Source organism: Vidua macroura, chromosome 13 (assembly GCF_024509145.1).
Source record: "Vidua macroura isolate BioBank_ID:100142 chromosome 13, ASM2450914v1, whole genome shotgun sequence".
Classification (NCBI taxonomy): domain Eukaryota; kingdom Metazoa; phylum Chordata; class Aves; order Passeriformes; family Viduidae; genus Vidua; species Vidua macroura.
This window is the reverse complement of record NC_071583.1, coordinates 12,526,755-12,550,442: the sequence shown is the minus strand read 5'-3', so window position 1 is coordinate 12,550,442 and position 23,688 is coordinate 12,526,755. Positions and strand designations below refer to the sequence as shown.

Here is a 23,688-nt window from a genome sequence, read left to right as displayed (position 1 = left end):
CCCAAATATTCTATTCTTACAGATTACTCCTCCCTTGAATTATTTGTCTGAAGACAAAGAAAAAAAAGTGTTTGAGCTTTACTTTCCTTTTCTTTTTAATTCTGAACATGAAAACCAATAAGGACAAACTAGGTAAGAAGGAAGGGAAGACATATTTTTCTTTATGTGCACTTTTCTGTCATCTAACAGGAGGAAAAGTTGGAAACCAAATTCATAGCTACTTGCTAAGTACAGTGAAAATTGTGCCTCAAGCAAAATGTCTTGACAGCTTTATTTGTGCAAAATTTAGCAAATATTACTGTTAGACTAAAACATATGAAAATGAACAAGCAAAACAATTTCACTGACAATGTTTCCTTCACAGAATTTCTTTCGTTTCCTATAGCGATCTGGTAAAGGTTTTCACATAAAACCATTTTCATGATAGGCAGGAATGACATTTATTAAAAAGCAAAATTTCAGGCTGTTGTGCAATTACCCTTCTCTTACCAGAGGCAGAATTAATGCAAGAAGAGAGCAAGATGAAAAACATCAGGTGGTGCCAGAAACTAGAAACTGAACATTAATGTCCTCTCCTTCAGGTCCCTAAATTAATTCTGCTGTACCTTGTTTAAATGTCTGTTTAAGCAGCAAAGGTTCAAGAGACGGGTCTAATTCTTCCCCAACGTTTTCTAGCAGCAGTGGAGTCCCAAACTGAATGCAGTTCTCCACAGTTCTCATATAATCTGTGTCACTGATCTTGATAACATTCAGACGGTTGTCCTTCTCAAAATTCTTGATCCATTTATTTGCTTGACCTTGAGGATCAATCATTAATGGCCTAGAAAACACAGGACAGTTTTCTCAGTGCTTGCAGGCATTTTCCAAAATTTTAAACTATTTTATATGTTTCGGTATTAGACTATTGAGAAGAAGTGATACAATTTAATTATGTTATTTTAAGATATCAGTGAATAAATAATGGATGCATTGGTGTTTTACAATAATTTGAAAAGTAACAGCAGAAATAGCTTTAAAAGTTGCAAAAAATGTTTAACAATTTTCATAAAATAACCAGAATACAGAATTCTTGTAAAATATTGTTCCCCCCCCGGAATGTAAAGATTCCACTCCTTTTTAAATTATATTGCTCTACAGAAGCTACACTGTTTCCAGATATATTCTTTTTTTTTAAAGTGGGAACTTGCTTGAATTTGAAAATTAAACCTTTTTGTCACTTACCAACGTCTTGAATTGTCAACAATGACCCCATTGTCTACAGAAAATACGTCAGTTGGCAAACCAGCAATATTCCAGGCTCTTATTTTTATTGGGTCACCAAGATTCTTGCTCAAAGAGAAATTCTTAGAACAAGGGATTTCTTTCTCCTGAAAAAGAGGGGAGAAAACCCAACAAAATAAACATTTTTCTTTATTCTGTGTTTCTTTATGTCTTTATTAAATGCCATTTCAATCCAAAAATGACAGTGTACATTTTGTTTTAAGAGACTGAAATAGGTCATATGTATAAGTAAAAATCCTGGGGAAAATAAAACTATAATTTCAATAATTAACTACATTTTCTCACTAAATATTTACTCTCTCATCAAATTTTTTAGTTTTTGGTACATTAATAAAGTGTGAGGTTTGCTACTTAAAGTTATGACTTAAGAAATTCATACACAGTTGGAAATATCTAATTATATCTTACATTAAATCAGTACAGCAATCCCCTGCTGATTTGTTACTGTTTCATGCATTTTTAAGTGCTTCCAAATACCTTGACTTATTATTTATGAATTTATTTGATTTATGAATTACGGCATTCATATGCCATTAGGGTTAGGGGTTAGGGTCAGGGTCAAGTGTAAGGGTTAGGGTCAGGATCCCTATGTTGGAAATGTCCCTTTACCAACCACACAATTAACCATCTAATTAACATACAAATATTTGATGGTGTAAGTTATAGAATGTTTTACATTACACATAATTGCATTTTAAATTTATTTATTTTATTTAAAGGCAAAATACAGAAAACAATGAGATTTTACTTCAGTAACCATCAAGCCTTACAAAATCAATGATAATCTCTTGTTTCTGATATGCTATTGTGGAGTAAAATATAAGTGCGGATTAAATTCACTGATTTAATTATATTCAAATCTACAAAATATTGGATCAGCAGAATTGGTCCCATTGGTTTACCCATGAGGTTTATTAGGCTAATATTAGGTAAATTACAAGGGCTTTTTGAAGCCTTTTGCAGTAGTCTCAAAAAATCAAAACATTTATTTGACTCTAAGACAACCTTCTAACCTCGCACAGTTTGCTCCAATCTTTGGTACATTCTTGTCGAAATCCAGCAGTAAAAGCTCCCAGATATGCTATTACACCAGCTGATATCAGAATATCTCCTGTCAGATTATCATATTCCTCTTGAAGATCACATGCAGCTTGATTCCATCTATGACAAGCAGAAAAAAGTCATACTAAAACCTCCACATTAATGATATTGATGTTAAAAACCAACTTGCTTTTGTTCATCTTAGGTGAAAAATATGAGAACTTCATTCATGTATTCTATTCTCATTTTGAAACGATTTCTGCTACAATTTTCCCAATGTTGCTGCCCATATTTTTATGCTACAAACAACTAGGAATATTTCAAGGTGCTGGACATTCTTTTGCGTCACAGTCCTCAGACAAAAACACAGCATTAAAGGCTTAGACAATGTAATTTCAAATTCTATTTCTACAGTGGTTGTTTTATCTGACATTTGAACTTTAAACTAACCTTGTTTTCTCTCCACCAAGGCCTCCAATCAACTTCTCTGCTCGTTCCAGTTTTTTAGCACACATATCAACCTGGAATTCCAAACGAGCCTTTTCTTCTGTCTTTTCAGTGAAGGTTTGTTGCAAAGCAGCCAAACGGCCTTCAACTTCTGCAAGTTCTCCTCTCTTCTGATTCAACAGTTCCATTGTCACTGCCAAGGACTCCTCTGCCACTTTTAAACGTTCTTTTTTGGGTTCAATCTCCTATTCAATTACAACCAATCCACAAATGCTTTAGTACAGTTTTGTAACTTTGTTATTAAGCACAATGCGTAGGGTGAATACATGGAGTAAAGGAAGATTCCATAGCACCAAGGGGCAAAGATACCTTTGATACCCTGTGAAAGACTTCCATTCCCTTAATCCATTTGCACAAACCCTCTGCTGCTGAGGAAGCTTTAGCCACCACTTGTGGATCAAACTCTGGATTAGTGAGGTATTCAGTCCGAATCTTCTGCATGACAGCTTCCTGGGTAGCAAAAGCATTATAGCCTGTCAGATCTCATGGCTGACACTTCAAAATTGAACTGATTCATTGCCATTTCTCTACACAATGAAATAAGAAAGAACTATTCCATATTAATTGTTGTAGAAATCACTGCTCGTTTGTTTTGATCTTCCTATCGTGTTTCATAGTCTTTTCCTATTTTCATTCTAATCCTACCCTTACCCTTTCTAATCATGCATTTGCTGTATCTTCCATGTGGCAGCTCCATAAGTGCTAAGAACATTACAGTCACATAGAAGCCTTAATTTACACTACCTCTTATGCAAAACACACCAATTCCATTATGTGCTATCTTTTTCTCAATACACAACTTTGAGGACACTATAAAAATGCATTTCTCCTAATGTAATACAAAATATAATTGCTTGTGCCTATTTTTGGGTATCGGTTTTATAAAGGGCAAAGCACATTCTATCAAGGACAAAGCATATTCAATTTCCAATTAATTCAGCAAAGGGCAAGAATCATACTCTTGGATAGCAAGACCTTTGGGAGAAATAACGTTTGAAAGGCTAGTACATTTCTGCATTTACTGTATATCTGCCAGTATAATTAACAAATTATTACCCATTTTGTCATCACTCATTCACTTAATCAAAAATAATACAATTAGAAAAAGATGTTAAGAAAGGCAGCAATTGACAGCCAATTATAAAAAAAGTTTATAATGCTGAATGGTGAATGGTTGATCTAGTAAAACAAAAAGTCATAGGAAGTTGGACATGGATCAAATGTCCATTGGTTCCAGCAAAAAACCCCAGTCAACTCCCAAAACAGAATATGTAAAATGAGGCTCAGAAGAAACTGATTGATTTGGACAAATAATGTCTCCAATAAAGTATTTTCCCTTTTTTTTTTTTTTTTTTTCCCTGCAAGAAAGAGTCTGGTAAAAATCACTGAAAAAGCCTTACCGGAATGGGTTTCTCAGAACAGGCTTTCAATTCCTTTAAGAAATTCATGTTGCCAAGCATTTTCTGGCTTACACCCCAATAATCCAAAATCTACAAAACATAGTAGGAAATACCTTTTCAGGCTTTAACACAAATACACATAAAAAAAAATTAGAAACCTCATTTAATTAAAATTCATGAATATTTAATACTGATAATCTGGTATCTCCTTGAGATGCCAATAATGCAGAAAGTCTGTCAGATCAAACATTTCCTTCCAATCATACTTTCAGTCAAAAAGTAAACAGTGTCTCAGGGAAGTTAGGTATTATCTATTCTCAAGAAATGTGTAAAGCAAATTAAATCTGGCACATTAAAAAAATTGGAAAATAAGGAATACTGAAAGTTTTCAGTAAAATCCTGGGTAGAGGCTATAAGTACTTGCCTACTTTAATGGACCTTAGGTTACCTTGTTTCTTGGATAAGCGTTGGGAAGAACATTAATTACATTTTTATTTCAGACTATTGTCTGCCATTTTACCTTGCCTCCAGATCCTGAAGGATCTGCAATTCTTTCAGGTTTTTTTTCTCTTATGACACAGACAGCAGCCATGACAAGTTTGACACCAGATGGAGGATTTTTCATTGTTTTGACAACTGCTATATCAGAAGGCTAAAATAAAGAATACATTAAGTATTATGTCTTTCTCAGCATTCAGTAGATGAATTGATAGAAAAAAGAGTATTTATTAACACCATCACCAATGAACATAAGTGGTAACAGAGGACATTTAGAAGGGATGATACAATGTTACCATCACAATTAACAATATCCATCAATATCCACTATGCAGAGGGAAAAAAAAATGCTAATAAACTGTAAATTAATGATTAAATAAAATTATGTTTTAAAAATTCCAGGTCAGAATATTTTTTATACACTTTTGTGTCATCTAAAATATCTCTTAGTCTTCTAAATTTCTACTTCATTTTAGAGAGTTACATAACACTTTCAAATGCTGAAATTTAGATCAGCTTGCCTTCAAAGTGTCAAGAGCACCAATTGCAGCCTCCATGACAGGTATTGCCTCAGCCAGGTCACTCTCACATTCATTTTTCAGTGCCTGAGCTTCTTCAGCTTTTGCTGTAGCAATTTCTTCATCCACTTTAACAATTTTTCTTTTTTCTTCTACTTCTGCAGATTCTACTTCTATAATCTAAAGAAAAACCATGAGTGGACTTTATTTATATTGTGCTGTGAATAATCAAATGAACTGAAATTACCTGCTATAGAACTTACAGAATACTGTAAAACATAAAGGGAATATTGAAGTTTTTAATATGATAACAAAATATCAATTTATGTTAAGGGAATAATTTCTTAGCATATTGCAACATCATCATGGAGTTTTAACAGTAGATAAACTGCATGATAGCAGATTACTCTCAAAAAAAAGTTATTTAAAATACGTTTGAAGTTCAGGAGAAGCTCCTCATGTTTTTGCATCATGCTGTAACTAAAATGGATGAGCTTTTACAGGGAGTTTTAGCTTCATAATCTGTAACTCTGACTATTGAAATTTATTTTCTTTTCAGGGATAAGTCAAGCCTTTATCCAACTCCCTTTGCAGTTTTAGGGAAGTGACATTCAGTTTTCTTAGAGGTAGAAGAGCTATCACTGTATCTGTAAAAACACTTAGGAATCAGAAACAAGTGTATAACATGTCAATTAAATAATGGTTTTTGGTGATGCAACAGTCACATACTAGATAATTATGTGTATATTTTAATATACTGGAATTTTCAAAACACCTAGGGTTTTTTTTTATTTTTGATCCTAAATATGACTAAATTCCCATGAAAGTAACTGGGTTTAGGATCATTTTATAAATCATATAATCCCTGTGCATGCAAAAACAGACCATGCAAAAACTGCTTTTGTTTGTTTTGTCATATCTGGTCATATGGAAAAACTATTTGAGGTTTGTGAATCAACTTGGGAAATCTGATTTAATCACTATTATCATGAAAGTTCCTCTAACATCCTTCAGCATGGAGCTTAGGCAATGACTGTATATCCTGAGAATGTATTTTATAAAAAGAATGAAATTTTATTTCTGTTCTATGGCTATAAACATAAATAACCAGTTTCAGAATACTGGAAACCTCTATAAATAAGGAGTGAGCTCAAAAATCTCAATTCAACTCGTAGTTTCACAAAGTCACACATCAATGAAATAAGAGACATGCTTACATTAAAAGCCACAAAGCTGTATTTTTATAACTCTACCTTCATCATGCTTGCATTTTCCACTTTAGCCTCTTCCAGTTTGGGCTGCAGTTCAATTAATTCTACTTTCATCCTACCAACCTATGCACATACAAAAGAATCAGGTGGGATGGAGAAGGGTCAAGCACAATTTCCAGCAATTTCTTTAAGACCTAGATTTTACCTAATGACTAATTTATTGATAGAAGGATGTAACATTCAGTTTCAAATCAAAACATTCCCAAGACATATTTTTATCTCCTACATACAGTGTCTAATTTTAAGAACTATGATCACTTACTGTCACCTGTTAACCACCAAGGAAATGACAGTTCTGTTCATATACTACTTAACAATATACGCTTAGAGAGGTATGGCTTTGGCACAAGTTCAGCGATTGCAGGAAAGAAAAGGCAAAATACATTTGTTAATTTTACTGCTGAAGATTGAGCTAAACAAAATCTGAAGTAGCACTTCTGAGTGACTTCTCCAGAAAAAGACCTGCATTTGACAAACATTTCCTAATTTCAGTTCCATATTTGTCATAACTCACCTGTGACTCAGCAAAAGCTAGTTTATCTAGCCCATTCACATATTTCTTCTTCGCTTTCATTACACTGTCTCGTTTCTCAGTAAGAAGTCTCTGAAATGCAGCAATAAGCTCAAGATAAGAAGTAGGAGTAACATAATTATGGCGTCCCAGACTTTGTAAAAACCTATTAAAAAAGCAAAAAACAGAAAGAGTAACTTAAATTTTGATTTCTTTTTTAGTTTATCATTAGCAAAGTTATGTAACTGTTCGACAGGAATTAACAATTTCAGTGATTTTATATAATTTTTATGAAGGCAAATAGTTCTGTTAACTTTTAATATATAAATGAGTAGCATTGAAACTCAGTCACCTAATACTTTATGATTGTTTGCAAAATCTACAGACTGACCTTTGAGAGAGTGACAAAACTGAAGTATGAAAGTATTGACAGATGGGCACAACTGCCTGACGCTCCGTGTCTGTGAGCTGAAGGGTTTCTAAGAACTTACTAGCCACACGTTCAAGGGCATCTTCAGGCCACGGCTGAGGGAGAAGTGAGGAAGAAAGAATTAATAAAATTCAACTGTTAGCAGTCTTCAAATGTTGAAATCAAGTTTTACCATTCAAACCACCAGAATGAGACACACTAGTCCCAGCTGTGTCTCAAGAACAATGAACTGATAAAAGGGTTGGTTAGCTCAGGCAACAAGGTCACCACCCGTGCAATCTTTTCTGGTAACTCCTGGTTGATCTTCTAGCTCAAAGCTACACAGTAACATTCCATCCTGTGGAATGTGTCTATTCATCCTTTGGCAGAAAAATTAATTTACATCAGGATTGGGTCAAGCTATAGAGCTAACTGTGCTTTTCTCAGAGCAATACTGCCTACATTGATACTATTTCTCCAAGTTTTATTCTGCTGTAAAAGATCTACTGATAAACAAGAGGATTTGTATTTGCTAGTCATTCCTACAATTGATGACCTGCTTAATAGGCAGCCACAATTAAGATAATTTTAGTCACAATGAAATGGTTTCTCTAGTCCTTTAAAACATACACATTCTGTAATAAAATTACAAATTTCCATCATCAAACTAAGACTATTCATACTTCAGAAATGTGTAGCAACAAAATTTAACTTCATTTAGATGTAGAAATGTTGAGATCATACATCAAAGAACTCCCAAAATATTACAGAACAGGCTTATGTAATTTTAAAATTTTGAAAAACAAGGAGTACTTCTACAAGGAAGACAAAAGAAAATCTAATGGCACTTAGAAATACAGAGAGCTAGAGAGCTGAAGCAGATTTTTGAGGAACTAATATAAATATTTTCCCATACCTGGAACCAATCAATAGTACAGCAGTTGATGAGCGACGGAAACTGTCTCAGACGATTGCGGAAAGCATCTCCAATTGGGCTGAATGCCACCACAATGTGGAGATTTTCTTTGCAGAAGTTCACAAAAAGTGCATACAAGGCCAAGGGACTGAGTTCTTCACCTTTATCACCAGCCTGAACTGCTGCACGAACACCCTTAGGAATAATACATAGCATAAAAAATGTTACATAAATTCTCATTAAGCACATCTGAAGTCCCATAGCAATCGTATTAATGGTAGCATCACCAGGAAATTAAATTTTTTAGTGGAAATGAAACAGGCAAAATAAAGTAGAAAACCAGAACAAGTAGTAAATACTGTCTGAGAACAGGATTGCACTATTTATCTGTGACCCTTTCAGCATTTGAAAATGCTTCAGAAATGATCATCTGCTGCTCTGAGCAACAGAGAGTAGATCATAACAACAGAGTAAAAGAATTCTTTGGAGGGAGCAGATTTAAATGAATAAAAACCAACTTTGCTCCAGCTGGCACATTGTGGATAGCTACCAAGTTCCAGCACATACCCCCTGAATATGTTCACACAAACTGTAAAATTGGAAAAGAGCCATATTATTCTAATATTGTCACTATATACCTGGTAAGAATGAAATAGTAGTAGAAAAAGCTCACAAGAATTATAATCTAACTTCTTTGAAAGATACATGAATCCAGGTATCAACATGGTCCATAACTTAAGTGCAAGAAAAACCAATAGTAATATCTATCAAGTGATAGAGATGCTGTAATAAAGAACATTTGTGTGTGTACTAAGAACCACTTTGAAAATCAACTAGAAGCATACCTACTTAAATCACAGAAATAGGGAGACAGCACAGCATACAGTTCCAAATATTGTTTGCTAACATTAAGTTTCCAGCTTGATGTATACAAAGATTGATGCCCCTCCTTCCCAAAAAAAATTGTGACTGCTATTGTGAAAATCCAAGCCTGATTTTAGTTAATTTTGTTTTTAATTCGCTTGAGTACATTGCATTCTTACTTCTGAGCCTAAAATCATGGAGCACCTTTGCCTCTGAATAGAAATGTCAGGACTATGACATTCTGTCTAACAGTGCCCTAGTGCCCCAGAGAGTAGGAGTCTATAGAGAAAGGTGGGCCATGTGTTCCAATAAAAATGTCACATCTTTGCTCTTCACTGATCAATGAAAACATTATGATGCACAGTCTTGTCCTACACAATACACTACAAAAATAACTACAGCCACAGGGTATTCGTGAACGATGTAAGTTCTCTACATGCACAACTTGATGTGTCTGTGAACAGAGCGCTAGGTCAGAATTAAAGCTTGCGGTTGGCATAAACTACTCCATTAGTTTACTAAGTTGATTTATCTAAAATCTCAAAAACAAGTTACAGAATTAAGTCCAAATGTCCAAAAGCCACATTTCACACTGAACTGATCAAGTGGATTAAAAGGGAAGTGAAATTAAAGAGAGTTTCTAAAGATACCTCTACAATTTCTTGTTTCTCATCTGCTGCAAAAAGATTGGGAACCTCTCCTGTGTTGAGGACACTGTCAATATCTTCTAAAAAGCTTTCTTCTTTAAGCTGTGTGTCTGTGATTAGAAATACAGTTTTCAAGCCTTTAACACCTGCATTTCTCAGAAGTCTCTGAAAAAGAAAGACAGTTAAAATTGTACGTTCCAAAACAAAATAGTATGTTCCAAAACAAAATTAAGTCAAAATGTAGACAGGTTATTAATACTCACTTTCAGATCTTCTCTCCACTCATTTGTACCATAGGTCTTAGAAATCTCTGGTTGAAAAACACACATTCTTGCCATGAAGGCTGCCAGGCGGGTCAGAGACTGCCGCCCGCTGCCTCCCATTCCAACCAGCAGAGCATTCCCCCCGGACTGCTTCAGGATGCGGCTCAGCCGAGACAAATGCTCCAACATGTACCTGCATTGGGAGCACACTGATTACCCAAAGAGCAGAAATACATGGATATCTATGCACCCATCAATCTGGGAAAAAAATCAAGGAGTAGCATCTCCAAAACAAATTTCCGAATGCAGGGTGGGGTGGGGTAGAGAGGAAGAGGAAAAAAGAGAGTGAGCATGAACCACAAAATAAAGTAAAACTTATAATTCTTCTATTATACAAATATCACTATGTAGCTAAATTATTACAATTTGCTAGAAAGAGCATGCAGAGGTAAGAACAGGAGCACTGTAAGGATAAATGTGTTAAAGGAAATGAAAAACATTAATTCTCTACTTCATAATAACAGCAGTATTATCAATTTTAACTTTCTTGAACAGCAATTTCAGTATCTTTTTAAAGTAACCACTGGGGGAACATGGTTTATATCAACAAACATCTCCCTTTCCTCTACCTCTGACAGTGTTTTATAACTTATATGTGAAATTGACATTGGAACATCCTCAAGAAGCAGTATCTGCACGTTACTGAGAGTCCTTGTCAAAACTCTGGCATGATTTATCTCAGAATATGAAGCAAGGCCTATTAGGAGATCCCCTGCTTAAGCACAGGGCATGGGGTAATTAAAGCAAACTGAGCAGCTATTAAAAGTAGTCTCAAAAAAACTTTCAAACATTTCAAAAAAGATAAATTCTGGTTTATTTTTACAGGTTAGTAAAATAAAAGAAACAAATTCAGATGTTATCCATGAGATTGAACTCTAAGGCTACAGCCAAACATGCTCGCCTGGCTGCTGTTCAGTGAGGTCACTGGAATACTGCTTCTACACCCAGGAAATCAGAGGCTGCCAGCTCTTCAAACTGAGAGCCCAGCTGTACATACAGGCACTCAGAAATCCAGCTTGGCAAAATGACCTAGACTAAAATAAGCTGCTACTAGAACTGTTTGAAATAACTCTAATCACCTCCACGAAGTATCTACATGTCAAGTTACCCTGGCAAATATGAAGAGGTGGTAATCTCTAGCAACAGGGAGGAGGGAGGAGTTTGATCTCCTAATCCCTCTCAGTTGTAGCTCTGCATGATCACAAGTTAAGGTAACAATAAGGGCCTGCAGAGTCTAAGATTTCACAGGATTAGCTGCAGCACCAGCTGGGTGCACAGCTGTGCTGCATAACAACAGAGCAAACAGACAGCTATGATTGTGAACATCTCCCTCTTGAGATGCTTGTCCTTGGGGAATGAAGGTCCAGTGACATCCATCTTCACTGGTGACAGCGGCCTAGGAGAAGTACAGCACTGCCTGATTCAGTGCTCAATGTTTCTGTAACAACTAGGAAAATATTCAAAGCCTATTAGGAGAAAAGCTTCTCATTATTTACTTTCAGATAGAAAAAGGAGAAGCATAAAAAAAGAAATCAGTTTACTTCCATTCAAAAAGGAATAACACCACAAACACTATAAAGGATGCATAAAGGGGAGGAGACATACCAAAAACCACAGTCCACAAAATGGAATATACTGAACTGTCAACTACAGCTTAAAGCTCTTAATAAAACAGATCATAAAAACCTGAAAACAACAAGGTTCATTCTTGTTTTCTGGGTTTGATTATATTCATCCAGACACTGCTCCACAACATCACCAAACTCCTCAATGCTTGGAACCTCAACATAAAGTCTTTCATCTCCCTCAAGTTCTGGATCCATGTAGTCACCAAAACACAAACTTCTCATGTTTTCTTCTGTTACCTATGGCAAATATTCAACAAATTATGAAGTCAAGTTTAATATTTAATTAATATATTCCTCACTGTAAATTTAGAAAACAAAGGAGAATTTTGACAAATACCCCAGACACAAGAATAAGTACTCCAAAATATTTTCACTCACAGACAACACCCCCCTCAAAATTATGCTTCCTGCATTGAGCTATACACTTATTCTTAATTTGTTCTTGGAAAAAATTGGCTCAAATAGCCATTAACAGTCTCATAATCATGACCTTCAGATTACACCAAACTCATACAGATCTATATTATGAAATGGACAACTAAGACCACAAAGTTATTTCTTCTATACATGAAAGCAACTACAAAGGACATTAAAAAAACAAACAAACAAACAAAAAATGAAGACAAGGCATAAAATATAACACAACTATACAGCATTTTGGATACTAAAATTTAATAACAATCATAGGATGCAGATGTACAAATTTCTTTTAAGGAAAAGCAGCACATTTTTAATGTAATGTTTTTTTGAAAAGAATGCTCAGGTACAACAATTAAACCCTCCCAAACAATTTTAATTTCTACTTTTTTTTTCCTTATGAAGACATTTGGCCAAATTCAACTCAAACTTTCATGTGCATTTGAATCAAAATTTCACCTATGATTAACTCTTGTGTCCTAAATTTGCAATAAAAGCAATTATTTTGCACCAGGTTAAACATGATACTCACAGATGATTTTCCTTCCTTCAGGTGTGCAAAAACTTTATCAAATGCTTCTTTGAAATGTTCTTTCACAATATCTTTCACTAGATTGAACAACCAGGTTCTGTCATCATCTTCCACCAGACGGTCATAGAAGACACGAAACACCTCATGCACAAAGAGCCGGATCATCACATGTTTGTTTTCAACTGCACTTTTCTTAATGAGCAAACAGCCATGGATAACCCGTGAAAAGTCACGCAGGTTGAAGGTATAATGAGATTTGGCTGGTGTGGGCAAAAGATTTTTGATGGCTTTCTTATACACCTTCAGATAACAGCAATAGAGAACAACAAAATCAAAAAGGTAACACAGACTGTATTATTATCATAATTCCTAAATGCCTTCTAAAATGTTATTTCTCAAAAAAAAATCTTTCACTCCTTTGTAGAGACAAAGGAACTTCAATGAACAAATTGAAGGAAATCTCCAGTAAGGTATTTGCCTCTTACCTCTAAAGTGGCAGTGACAATTTGATTTCCAATTGTGGAGAAGTCAGGAGGAAAGTCATTAATCCTTAGGTAAAGAGCTACTACGGTGGAGAAGATGCGGATCATTGTTTCATCACTGAAAGAGTTGATGGTGCAAATGTTGAAGTGTCGCAGGAACCGAGGGGTGACAGGATTCCTCCCACCCCCTGGAGGCCCCATAGCAGCCAGCAACTGGATGTCAACAAGGGTGATTTTAGAGGTGTCCTTAAAATCATACCTTCAAAATAAAATGCCATGTGACACTTAAATACAGATATAACACATTTATTACACCCTAGATGCATCTATATGACAGACCACACCCTGCATGCATAAAAAAAGCATTTAAAAATACATATAAACGTAATAGGCATTATGCAATATAATATATATTTATATATATTTTATCTTTTTAAAAACAAACAACCCCTCCTCCCAAAAAACCAAAAAAAACCAAATAGTCCTTTATCTGTGTGCCAGTTGATCTCACTATATCATTTTCTGGTCCAAAAGAAAGACCATTTGTTTAAATTCCGTTCCATAAAACCTGATACAAAATTTTGAGTATTAAAACTGTAACATGTCAAGGTATATTATATCTATTCAAGAGCTACAAATATCTGAGCAGTGCCTGCTGCTCACAAGAGCAGCTGTATTTGAGAAGTGCCTGGAATCGTAGAATGACCCAGACTCAGGAAAACACATGTTCTAATCTTCCAATATAAGCAAAGCCAAAAACCTCAAAAGCAGGGAAGATTTTCAACTTATTTAATGCCTATTATCAGACCTGATTTCACTGTGAATTTAAAAAAAAACTTTTTATGATTTTATTTATTGACTAATAGAAACATGGATAATAGGGGAAACCATAAGAAATAAAATCAGAAGTTTTATATAACTGCATATATATAGATATGTACAAAAACCTGCCAACTCAATCTAGGGAGAAAGAGAAAGAAAAAGGACAAGAAACTGAACTGGAAAAAAAAGTTAAAATAATGAAGGTGTAAATGAATAATTTTATTTAACATATACTAACTCTGCTGCTCAGAGCTACAACATTCTAAAACACTCAAACTTAATTTGAGCATGCATTTCCTGAGAAGTCCTTAGAGAGTAAAATACAAGCTTCAACTATAAATAATGTATTTTTATATAAATGAAATTTACATTAACATTTACAAACCACTTCAAAAAGTTTTGAAAATAAAATTCAAGGGAATAAATAAGTGTAACAGTAAATACATCAACAAAAATTTTTCAGCTGTATTTTCAATAATTACCAAAATCCATGGTCAAAGAATTGTCTTAAAAGTTCTATAGGAGGCTGTGCCCCATACTTCTCCAAAGCTGGCATATTCATATCATCTACAAAAATAATGCACTTTTTTCCCATTGGAGGGCCAAAAACTCCTTTGCGCCTCTTGTCCAACCTGGCCATAATAATGTTCTGCAATGCAAACAGGATCACTCAGAACACAGATTATATATTCATGTCCACAATCTCCTTGAGACCAAAGTTATCTGTTCTACTAACCTGAGTCTGATTGGCACTGGTTCGAGCTGAAAAATTAATGAAGAACGGGAAGTAGCGCTCCTTTTCCAAGTTGTTCATTAACTTGTCCTTGACATACACAGATTTCCCAGTTCCTGTTGGTCCCACTAGAAGCAGCGGTCTTCACAAAGACAGAAATAAAGAACACAGACTGCAGAAACCAAACGTTGTAAACTAAAAGCAGCTAGAAGTCAAAGGTTTTACAAACTTGCCCTTCTTCTTCTACCTCTAAAAATATTGCTTGCCTAAAGAAGAAACTGAAGTGTTCTAAGGCATTCATTAAACCCTCTCACAATTTTAGTTTGCTTCCACCATCAAGAAAATGGGAGGAGAAATAAACATTTTTCATTCCCTCATTCTTCTGGTGTTGGAGTATATGAACACACAGGTGAAATTTCTTCTGATAGGTCTTTCATTAATTCAAATTTCATAAAGCTTTCAGGCTTGGAACCTGAGGCTAGTTTTTATTTAATTCTCTTATATGATCTGACCATGGTGAATATAACAGATTTTGATAGGATTAATCAAGGAAAGAAATCCTAAAATATGTATTTAATTGCCAAAGTAGAATGAGGGTGCAACAATTTTTGGGCTGTCCTAAGAGCATAATCAGATTGCAAATACTAAAGTTAGACTGTAATAAGGTTTCACAAAAAAACTAAAATCAGACTTTTGGGCAGATTTTTTTGTTTGTAGTAAATGTCTGTTTTAAAAAACCAAATAAACTGAGGGTTTGATAGAAACAATGAACTCAAACGAAAGAATAAGAGATATTTCTACCTTTGATCAAATTTCATTGCAGAAATTTGTAGTGAAGCAACTTACTTTCCGTGGGTAATGAACAGGTCTAGCAAATAGGTATAGCGAACTGTATCCATAGTTGGGACTATAATATCTTGAATCTTCACATTTTTATCACTGTAACTAATTTGTTCAATAAATTCATTCCAGTGAGCCCAACCTACTTTCCCTTTGAGCTAGGAAGAAACATAGATGTAGAACAGATTGGTGTTATACATATGAAGGGTTTTCACTTTTGAAAAATTAAAGTAATGAATTTTATTAAATTAATGAATATTTAATGTTTCAAAAGTTCACATATTTAGTTTGCTTTACCTCACTAATAAAGAATTAAAGTACATACCTTAACTTAGACTCCTTTGTTTTCTTAAGACTTTGTTCAGTGAAAACAAACAAAAAAAACCCACACATATAGAAAACCACATGAAAAAACCGAAAGAGAGCAGTCTAATAGGCACTATAAACAAAAATTGTAAAACAAACTATCTATGGGCTTAATATTCTGCTTTCCTTCTGAACAGTCCACATTATTCCTTCTAAAAAAAAGCAGATTTGCATCTGGCAGCTGAGCTTGGGTTACAGAAGAAATACGCAGTGGCAGTATTACAAACATAACTGAAACGTACATCTTAGTATTTTATTAAAAAATTAGTCAGTACACTGGTATTTGAAAAAGAAATGAAAAATGTACTGTGGGATTTAATTCAACCAACACTCTACAAAATCCAACAGGCTTTGTACAGTTAAAATACCCACCTGGTTGCATTTTCCTCCTATTAGGATGGTAAGAATCTATTTAGTGGATGCAGAAGCCAATCCTACCTCATACACGTAGTCATAGACCAAGCCTTTCTCTTCTAAGGGACACTCCCACGTTCCCAAATTCTCTGGCACAGGATTTGTTTCAGATTTCCCAGATAAAGTTTCCCTCAAGAAATTATCAAAAATCGTCCTGCTGTCACCATCACAAGTTCCACCAATGGACCAGATTATGGCAAAAGCAAAACAACCCTGCAAAGGCAAAATATTGTCACATAAGTTGACACATTACATGAACCTTGAACAGTCTGATTAACAAACATAATTCTAAAAAATATAGTTAAACAGAGAAACATTAGCAATTGCCCTTGAATATCCCTGGCCTAAAGAGATTTAGAAATCTGACTGTAGACAGAGCACACAAATAATCTTACTCAAGGACAGAAAGAGAGAGAGAAAGAGAGAGAATAAAAAATAAAGGCCACTGACTACAGCAGTATGTCACGTGACAAAGCCTGAGAAGAGTTCTAATGACAAACAGGATCTAGGAATTTTGTCATTTAATTTTAAATAATTACTTTCACATTCCCTTTTCTTCAGTTTTTCATAAGAATTATCACATAAGGTCAGACAGAGGATCCAACTAATATTACTGTCAGAAAACCCTCTTACACAGAAATTTTTGCTCAAACAAACAAGCCAATCAGTGTTGCACGAATATTTATTTCCTTTAAGAGAAAGAAGATTCCTTGCTTTAGCTAACTTCTTGGTTACAAAAAGCACATTTAATAAAAGCACTATCCTATTTAATTGGAAAAAGAGTAATATCTTTAATCATATTTGCCACTTGTAAAACTTCCATCTCATCTGGGTACCTCCAGAGCGTGGGGAGAGAGAGCAACAAGGTAGTAGAATTGTTTCACATGTCTCTTATTTACAAATTAAAGTTATTTGGATTAGTAAAATTTGAAAATTTTGAAAACCAGCATATAGAGAAACAAATACACATTTCGCTCCCTGTTAAAAAACCAACCATAATCCAGGCACGGATGCTTTTGTTGGTGGGATCCTCTTGCACAGCTGGACAAATCAACATTTCAAAAATCCGTGTGAGAGCTACTACGACATTGATATCACTTGTGGGTACCAGTTCCTAAGAGATTCAAAAGGTTGGATGTTATACTTTACATACTTGTAGTTAATTTATCTTTTGGAGATAAAATACTAAAACAATTAGATTACTAGCTAATTCTGAACACACACTAGAAGGCAAGGTTTACACTGACTTTTACTCCAAAGATCATTTGGCCTCCTCAGTCATTGAAATGCCAGCACCTTTAGCTTGTTAACCATGTTCATGGCTGCCATGTGAACACTGCAATTAAACATCCTAAACCAAAACAAAACCCACAGAAGTAACTACAGCAAAACATGAGCAAAATTCTGAGCACTGTCACACTGAGCTACACATTCCTCTAAAACTTATAAAAGTACTTCCTTATGCAACATGACATCTTTAAAGAAAAAAAATGTACAAAATTCTCTTGGGAAGACTTTTTAATCAGTGTTTTAAATACTTACCTTACTTTTTAAAATAAGAAGATGAAAACTATGATCAGGTTTCAAGCCTTACCTGACATTTTCATTTTAACTCTTCACACTGGTCCCAAGAGCCACAAATTCATTCCAGCAGTGCTTGTCATGAGAGAACAGTCACCTGCTACCAAGGGTAACAGAATGGAAATGGCCACTAACTACTGCAGGAAAAATGACAAAAAATACCTTGCACTGTCTCTGACGGACTCTTAATGCTGGTGGTACCAACCAATCAAAAAGTCCCTGCAGAAGATCTTGATGTTCCTCTGAATTCAGAGGTTCAGGCAGTATACTCAGCCAAGAGGTAACAATTGGCCTCCAGCCCAGCTGAGAAGGTTCCAAATAAATCATGCCACAACGACTGACTGTAGCAGGCTAAGGAAAAACAGTAAACTCATTTTATTGCGCATTGAATAGACTAAATTTTGTTTTATATTTTCATTAAATACAAAACTTACTGATGCCTGGGAAAGATCCATCGTTTCAAAAATGAGAGACATCTGAGGGGACATTTGTATGACTTCCCCACTCATCAAACAAAGCTTGAAAGATAAAAAATAATATGCAAAATCAGAAAAAAAATTGGAATGAAATTACACTTCCTATCTCAGGGGAGTTCTATATGAAAATTGAAAAAACCAAGTAAAATCAAAGGTAAGGTCAACTACATAAAATGTTTATTCACTTGTAGTAATAGATTCTTACCAAGATTTAGCTAAATTCTTCACTTAAACCATAGTACTCCACAGTAACCTACCAATAGGCTCATTACAATCAATCTTGCATATGACAAAAAGAAAGGACAAATGATATCTGCAGCTATTATTGCTAATACTGAAGCATTTCAGCTGGAGACAGACTACCCTTTTGTACTAAAGTAAGAGTCCAGTTTGAGTATTTTGATACATTATCATATAGAGTTTACATGTTCAAATATTGTGTCTAATTTTTATATTTCCTTCAGGATTCTTAGGGCCCATTTACAAAAGTGGTGTTACAATTTTGACTTCAGAAGCCATTATTTTGAAAATGCAACCCTTTGTGTCTTGGGATTGTCTTGAAATATAAGTGTCTAAGCTTATGCAGGCTTAGAAATAATGGGATTTATAATACGTAACTGTAATTTCTGACATTTAAATTTCAATTATTTGTGTTAGAAAATTACATTATGGCATTAAGGAAATACTACATGTCTTTCAGCAATGAACTGATATTGTGATTATGATTCCAACACAAACAAAAAAAACCCCATCAAAAACCACAAAAAGAAAAGGCTCATGACTTGTCACCAGCACCATCTTGCACTTGCTTTTTTCAAAAGTCAGGCACTGCAGTTTGTATTTGTGATTTTATATGTAGAAGAATATTTTCAAAATGTCACATAATTTTCTTCAGGCATTTTTTTCACTGACAGATACCTTTTTGTTGTCATCCAGAACCGTGTTCATGCTCTCTATCCACAGAGTATCGATGGGGCCGTCGAAGATGACCCATTTGCGCTCGGGGCTCTCGGACAACGCGAATTCCCTGAAGGTCGTAGCGACAACCCCGTCTGTCCACTGGCAATGGGGAGTGAGACAAAGAACACAGCTCAACCTGAGCCACAGAAACCCTTCCCTTTGCTTTCCATTGTCCCTCACTTTTAACTGGTCTCCTCTTGGGCTGCAGAGAGCAGCACCTGACTTTGGAGTTTCACCAAGAGTCTTAAAACAACAGCAAATTTGAAATATTTTTTTTTTTTCCAATTGAAAATATACTGTAAAAAAAAGGACCAGTAATTCAATTTACTGAAACCTAGAAATGCTTCTGCCCTGACTTGCACCTGTTTCTCTCCAGAATCACCCTAATTCTCTCCAGAGTCACTATTTCACATTTACTGCTTTATATTGTTCCTCCTCCAAACCTAAGTTTCACACTTGGGAACCCATGAGTTCATAGATTTTTCTAGAAAGTTTTTGCATTACTTTGATTATACAAGTTAAGAACTGACAGAAAAATGTAATAACAAAACATAGACAGAAAAACATAATATCAATTATATTTGATATGATTTCCTAGCATGGATACAACTATAAGAGGATGATGACCTTCAAAATGGTATTGCTTTTTTTTTTTTTCATATTTAAACCTATATAACTGCATACATACATACTGCATTTTTTATATCCTAATTAAAAACAGGCCACAAAAGTATTAGTTAAAGTAAAATTTACAATTGTATTCTCATCCATGTTTAAAAACATAAAATTATGAATTGAAGAGTTTACTGTCCATAATAACAGAAACATAATATGCAGAAAATATTACTCTTTAAATAGGCATTACCTCATGGGATATCAGATCAAACTGCCCAAAAAGCTGGCCCATGGTGATTGATTTTGGATTTACAGTTCTATAAATGACTTTTTCTTCTTCACCATAACCACGCTTTTTCATAAGAGACAGCGTATCTGCCAACACATGTAGAACTTTGGTCTTCCCAGAAAATGACTCCCCCACCAGCATGAAGCTGTTAGATAGAAAAAAATCCTACTATTAATAAATTTGTCTTGCAATTTAGACTTTCACAGATCACATGAAGGCCAACAGTATCAAACATAAGCTTAAAGCTAATTTTCACCTAATTTTCAAAAAGTGAAGCAAGTAAATTTTCTTTGAATATAAAAAACATCTTTTCCACAAACCTGGTTTATTTGCACATACAAATATGATTGCACAATCTTACAGAGAAGATTAATTAATGAGCTGAATATTAACCATCATATACCTCATGTCATATTGTATATATTTCCTCCAGTTGCTATTCTGTAATAAAAGCTAGGAATAAAATGGCACAGATCTGACAACTAATACTTTAATACAAATAAGCTTTTACATCCTAAGTTTTCACCATACTTATATCAGCACCTAAAATCATTATACATGTGCAAGTGCTTCTGATATCAGGAAGAGTACAATTCCTCAGACATACATCCACAAGAATTTTGGGACATGCAAAGGCAGTATCGGTAATCAGCTGTTCCAAAGCTGATTGGAACAAAGAGGAATATTATGCCACCCTCAAAACCTTCAATAACTTCAAATAAATAACTGCTACAGTGTAAGTCAGAATTACAAAATATAGTGCAGTGATGAGAACCTTACCCATGTCTAACAATCATCATTTCATATGTCTGTATAATTTTCTGCATAAAAGTTTGTACAGGTTGGACATTATGTCGAGTGCAACATTCATTGGCACATTCCAGAAAATCCTAAAATCCAAACAAATCATAATCTTATTCCTGCTACAATTTAAATTACTGTACTGCATGACAATAGAAGAGTTTATGTTCATCAGAAAGGGTTTCAAATTAATTAATAACTGAAACAATATTAGTCAAAATATAGCAAAATTCTGGGAGGAAAAAATTCCCACTTCTGTACTTAATGTGCTAGAACAGGATTTAACTACAATTTTTATCTTGAAGAGAAGGCATATCGCCCTCAGGAAACCAGCAGTGTGCTTCAGAACCATACACTTTCTTCAAGATTGTAGTATTTACTGAAAACTTAAAAGTCAATCAAATTTGGTTTTTCCAACATACTCATCCTTGCCAACCATTCTCCTACAAAGATTGCTTCAAGTGTTGCTAAAAATAAAATACAAGCACAAACCTTTATCTCACTTACTTATGTCCAACAATTAGGAAAGAAATCAGAAAGCCTAAAACTTGGTAAATGCGCAGATCAATTCCCAAACTGTAATGCACAACCCTTCTGAATGTAAGGGAACTCAGATGTGGATTATATTCAGCACAGATGAAAGAATTCCCTTTGCTACAAAGCTTCATTGCAAAATTCAGCAATTTTGCTCATCTTGAAATATCTCACTGCATTAATTGCACCTGATTACAAAGCAAATCACCACAGAACAATCAACAATGATCATGACCAAGGAAAAATTAGAAGGGTACTTACATTGTAGTCTGCCTCAGGAAGCTTGATTCCAGGAAATAAATCACTGGTTATACCCATGAACAGAGGTATATCATGTGACAAAAATTTGGGCTCATTCACATCTTTAATTGATCTAAGAAGCTAGAAGAAACAAATATGCATTTTGTCGTTCTTATTAAGAGACAGAGCATAAAGTGTTCAGCAATTAAAATAACCTAGTATGTAACAAAGATGAATTAATTAAATGGGGCCTTCGATAAGAAGCCCAACTATGCAATCATCAGAACAGCCCAGGAAAATGCAGCACGTATTTTATTATCTTAATTTCACAAACTATAAAACATGGATCAGTGATGAGACAAGATAAGCCTTCAGAACTCAGAACTGCATGTATCTATGAAATTCCTTAAACAAATATTCCCAGAGGAACTCACCAATATATCTTCATCTTCTGTGGGAAATTTTAACTTTAGATTCCCTGCAGCCACCAGCACAGCTTTGACTGCCCGCATGCCATAGTCATAGTGATACTGAGAGGAAAGCTGTTCTGAACAAAGCCTGTAGGTCATGACTATCTTCACTGACAGTGACTTAGCATTCAAAAATCCATATGAATAGAGGGAAATCTCTGCTATCAGAGCATAGTTTGGAACCATCATGGCTACCGTTCGGAAAAGAACCTGGAATACATACCCAAAGAAATATCTTCAAGTAATTAATTTAGGAATGGAAAGTAATTCAGAATTTTTACAGTATTCATCCCACCATAAAACTGTATTATCAATATTTGCAGCTTAAGACTCCCCAGGAAGTTAACCTGAGCTACCACCAATATCCATCTTAATGTACAATGCAGTACATTAAGAAAAGACACTGTGTCCCCCAGCTCTTTTCCCTCAGCACTGTCTCAAGAATGCAATTTGCCCCTTGCACAGATACATCCAGCAGAAAGGAAGGAAAATGTGGTCCATGGCAGGTGAGAGAATGCACTTTCTTTCTTTCAGCAATCTGCAGTTGGTGTGCTCCACATGCTGCACTGTCTCTGCTTTCAGTTAGCAAAGCCTCCTCATGGAAACAGCTCACCTGTACAAAACAATCATCACAAAGGTCACAGATGCATCTATCTTATTATTTTACCTTCAGATTATCTGGAAGTTCAGAACGTCCTGCATAACCTGGATTCATAGTAATTGCTATAAAACAGTTGGCATTAAGCTTTAGCTCAGTTCCTTCAAAATTAAATGTTTCTAGCTTCATCTGAATGGCTCTTTGGATGCAAAGGATCTGCTGTGCCACTACAGACAGCACTTCCAGTTCAATGCGATTGAATTCATCAAAACATGCCCAGGCACCTGATGAAGCCAAACCCTTGAAAAACTGCAAATGAAGAAAGAAACCAATAATATTGCTAATAGAAAAGATTCAAAAGAAACTAAGAATATACTAACTAAGAATATATCCAACTACGATGTTGGAAGTTTAATTAGATTTAAAAAATACAATTACAATAATAATGCTTAAACCTGTTTAGATCACAGATCAGTGATATACTGAAGAACAAAGTTTTTGACTCTAAAGCAAGCTAAATCAGAAGATACCAATCCCATGAACTCTTTTTTGTTTCATATTTTAGTTAGCAATTTAATAGGCTTTCATAAAGCACAGAAAATGAAACATGTAGAGAACGGCATATAGCATCCTAGGGCAGCAGACTGACCACAGGTGCTCCATTTATTTGTGTCTGCAAAACAGGGACCCTAAAATTTTCATGC

At 34.8% G+C, this 23,688-nt stretch overlaps 1 protein-coding gene across 1 annotated transcript in view; it reads right to left on the bottom strand.

Annotated features, from left to right (window-relative positions):
• DNAH12 (dynein axonemal heavy chain 12) overlaps positions 1 to 23,688 on the bottom strand; it is a 58,279-nt gene that overhangs the window by 13,878 nt on the left and 20,713 nt on the right. The window contains exons 27-56 of the mRNA XM_053988944.1: positions 23,054 to 23,293; positions 22,351 to 22,596; positions 21,938 to 22,057; positions 21,122 to 21,231; positions 20,303 to 20,486; positions 19,396 to 19,536; positions 18,436 to 18,519; positions 18,164 to 18,352; positions 17,415 to 17,534; positions 16,445 to 16,633; positions 15,647 to 15,798; positions 14,804 to 14,942; positions 14,550 to 14,716; positions 13,249 to 13,504; positions 12,764 to 13,063; positions 11,873 to 12,051; positions 10,127 to 10,319; positions 9,867 to 10,028; positions 8,353 to 8,547; positions 7,419 to 7,552; positions 7,031 to 7,193; positions 6,499 to 6,579; positions 5,249 to 5,425; positions 4,750 to 4,881; positions 4,230 to 4,319; positions 3,139 to 3,279; positions 2,773 to 3,014; positions 2,295 to 2,442; positions 1,222 to 1,367; positions 606 to 820 (exon numbers count right to left, since the gene is read on the bottom strand). Of these exons, the coding sequence (XP_053844919.1) occupies positions 606 to 820; positions 1,222 to 1,367; positions 2,295 to 2,442; positions 2,773 to 3,014; positions 3,139 to 3,279; positions 4,230 to 4,319; positions 4,750 to 4,881; positions 5,249 to 5,425; positions 6,499 to 6,579; positions 7,031 to 7,193; positions 7,419 to 7,552; positions 8,353 to 8,547; positions 9,867 to 10,028; positions 10,127 to 10,319; positions 11,873 to 12,051; positions 12,764 to 13,063; positions 13,249 to 13,504; positions 14,550 to 14,716; positions 14,804 to 14,942; positions 15,647 to 15,798; positions 16,445 to 16,633; positions 17,415 to 17,534; positions 18,164 to 18,352; positions 18,436 to 18,519; positions 19,396 to 19,536; positions 20,303 to 20,486; positions 21,122 to 21,231; positions 21,938 to 22,057; positions 22,351 to 22,596; positions 23,054 to 23,293 (5,035 nt within the window). The remainder of the gene's footprint in view (positions 1 to 605; positions 821 to 1,221; positions 1,368 to 2,294; positions 2,443 to 2,772; positions 3,015 to 3,138; positions 3,280 to 4,229; positions 4,320 to 4,749; positions 4,882 to 5,248; positions 5,426 to 6,498; positions 6,580 to 7,030; positions 7,194 to 7,418; positions 7,553 to 8,352; positions 8,548 to 9,866; positions 10,029 to 10,126; positions 10,320 to 11,872; positions 12,052 to 12,763; positions 13,064 to 13,248; positions 13,505 to 14,549; positions 14,717 to 14,803; positions 14,943 to 15,646; positions 15,799 to 16,444; positions 16,634 to 17,414; positions 17,535 to 18,163; positions 18,353 to 18,435; positions 18,520 to 19,395; positions 19,537 to 20,302; positions 20,487 to 21,121; positions 21,232 to 21,937; positions 22,058 to 22,350; positions 22,597 to 23,053; positions 23,294 to 23,688) is intronic.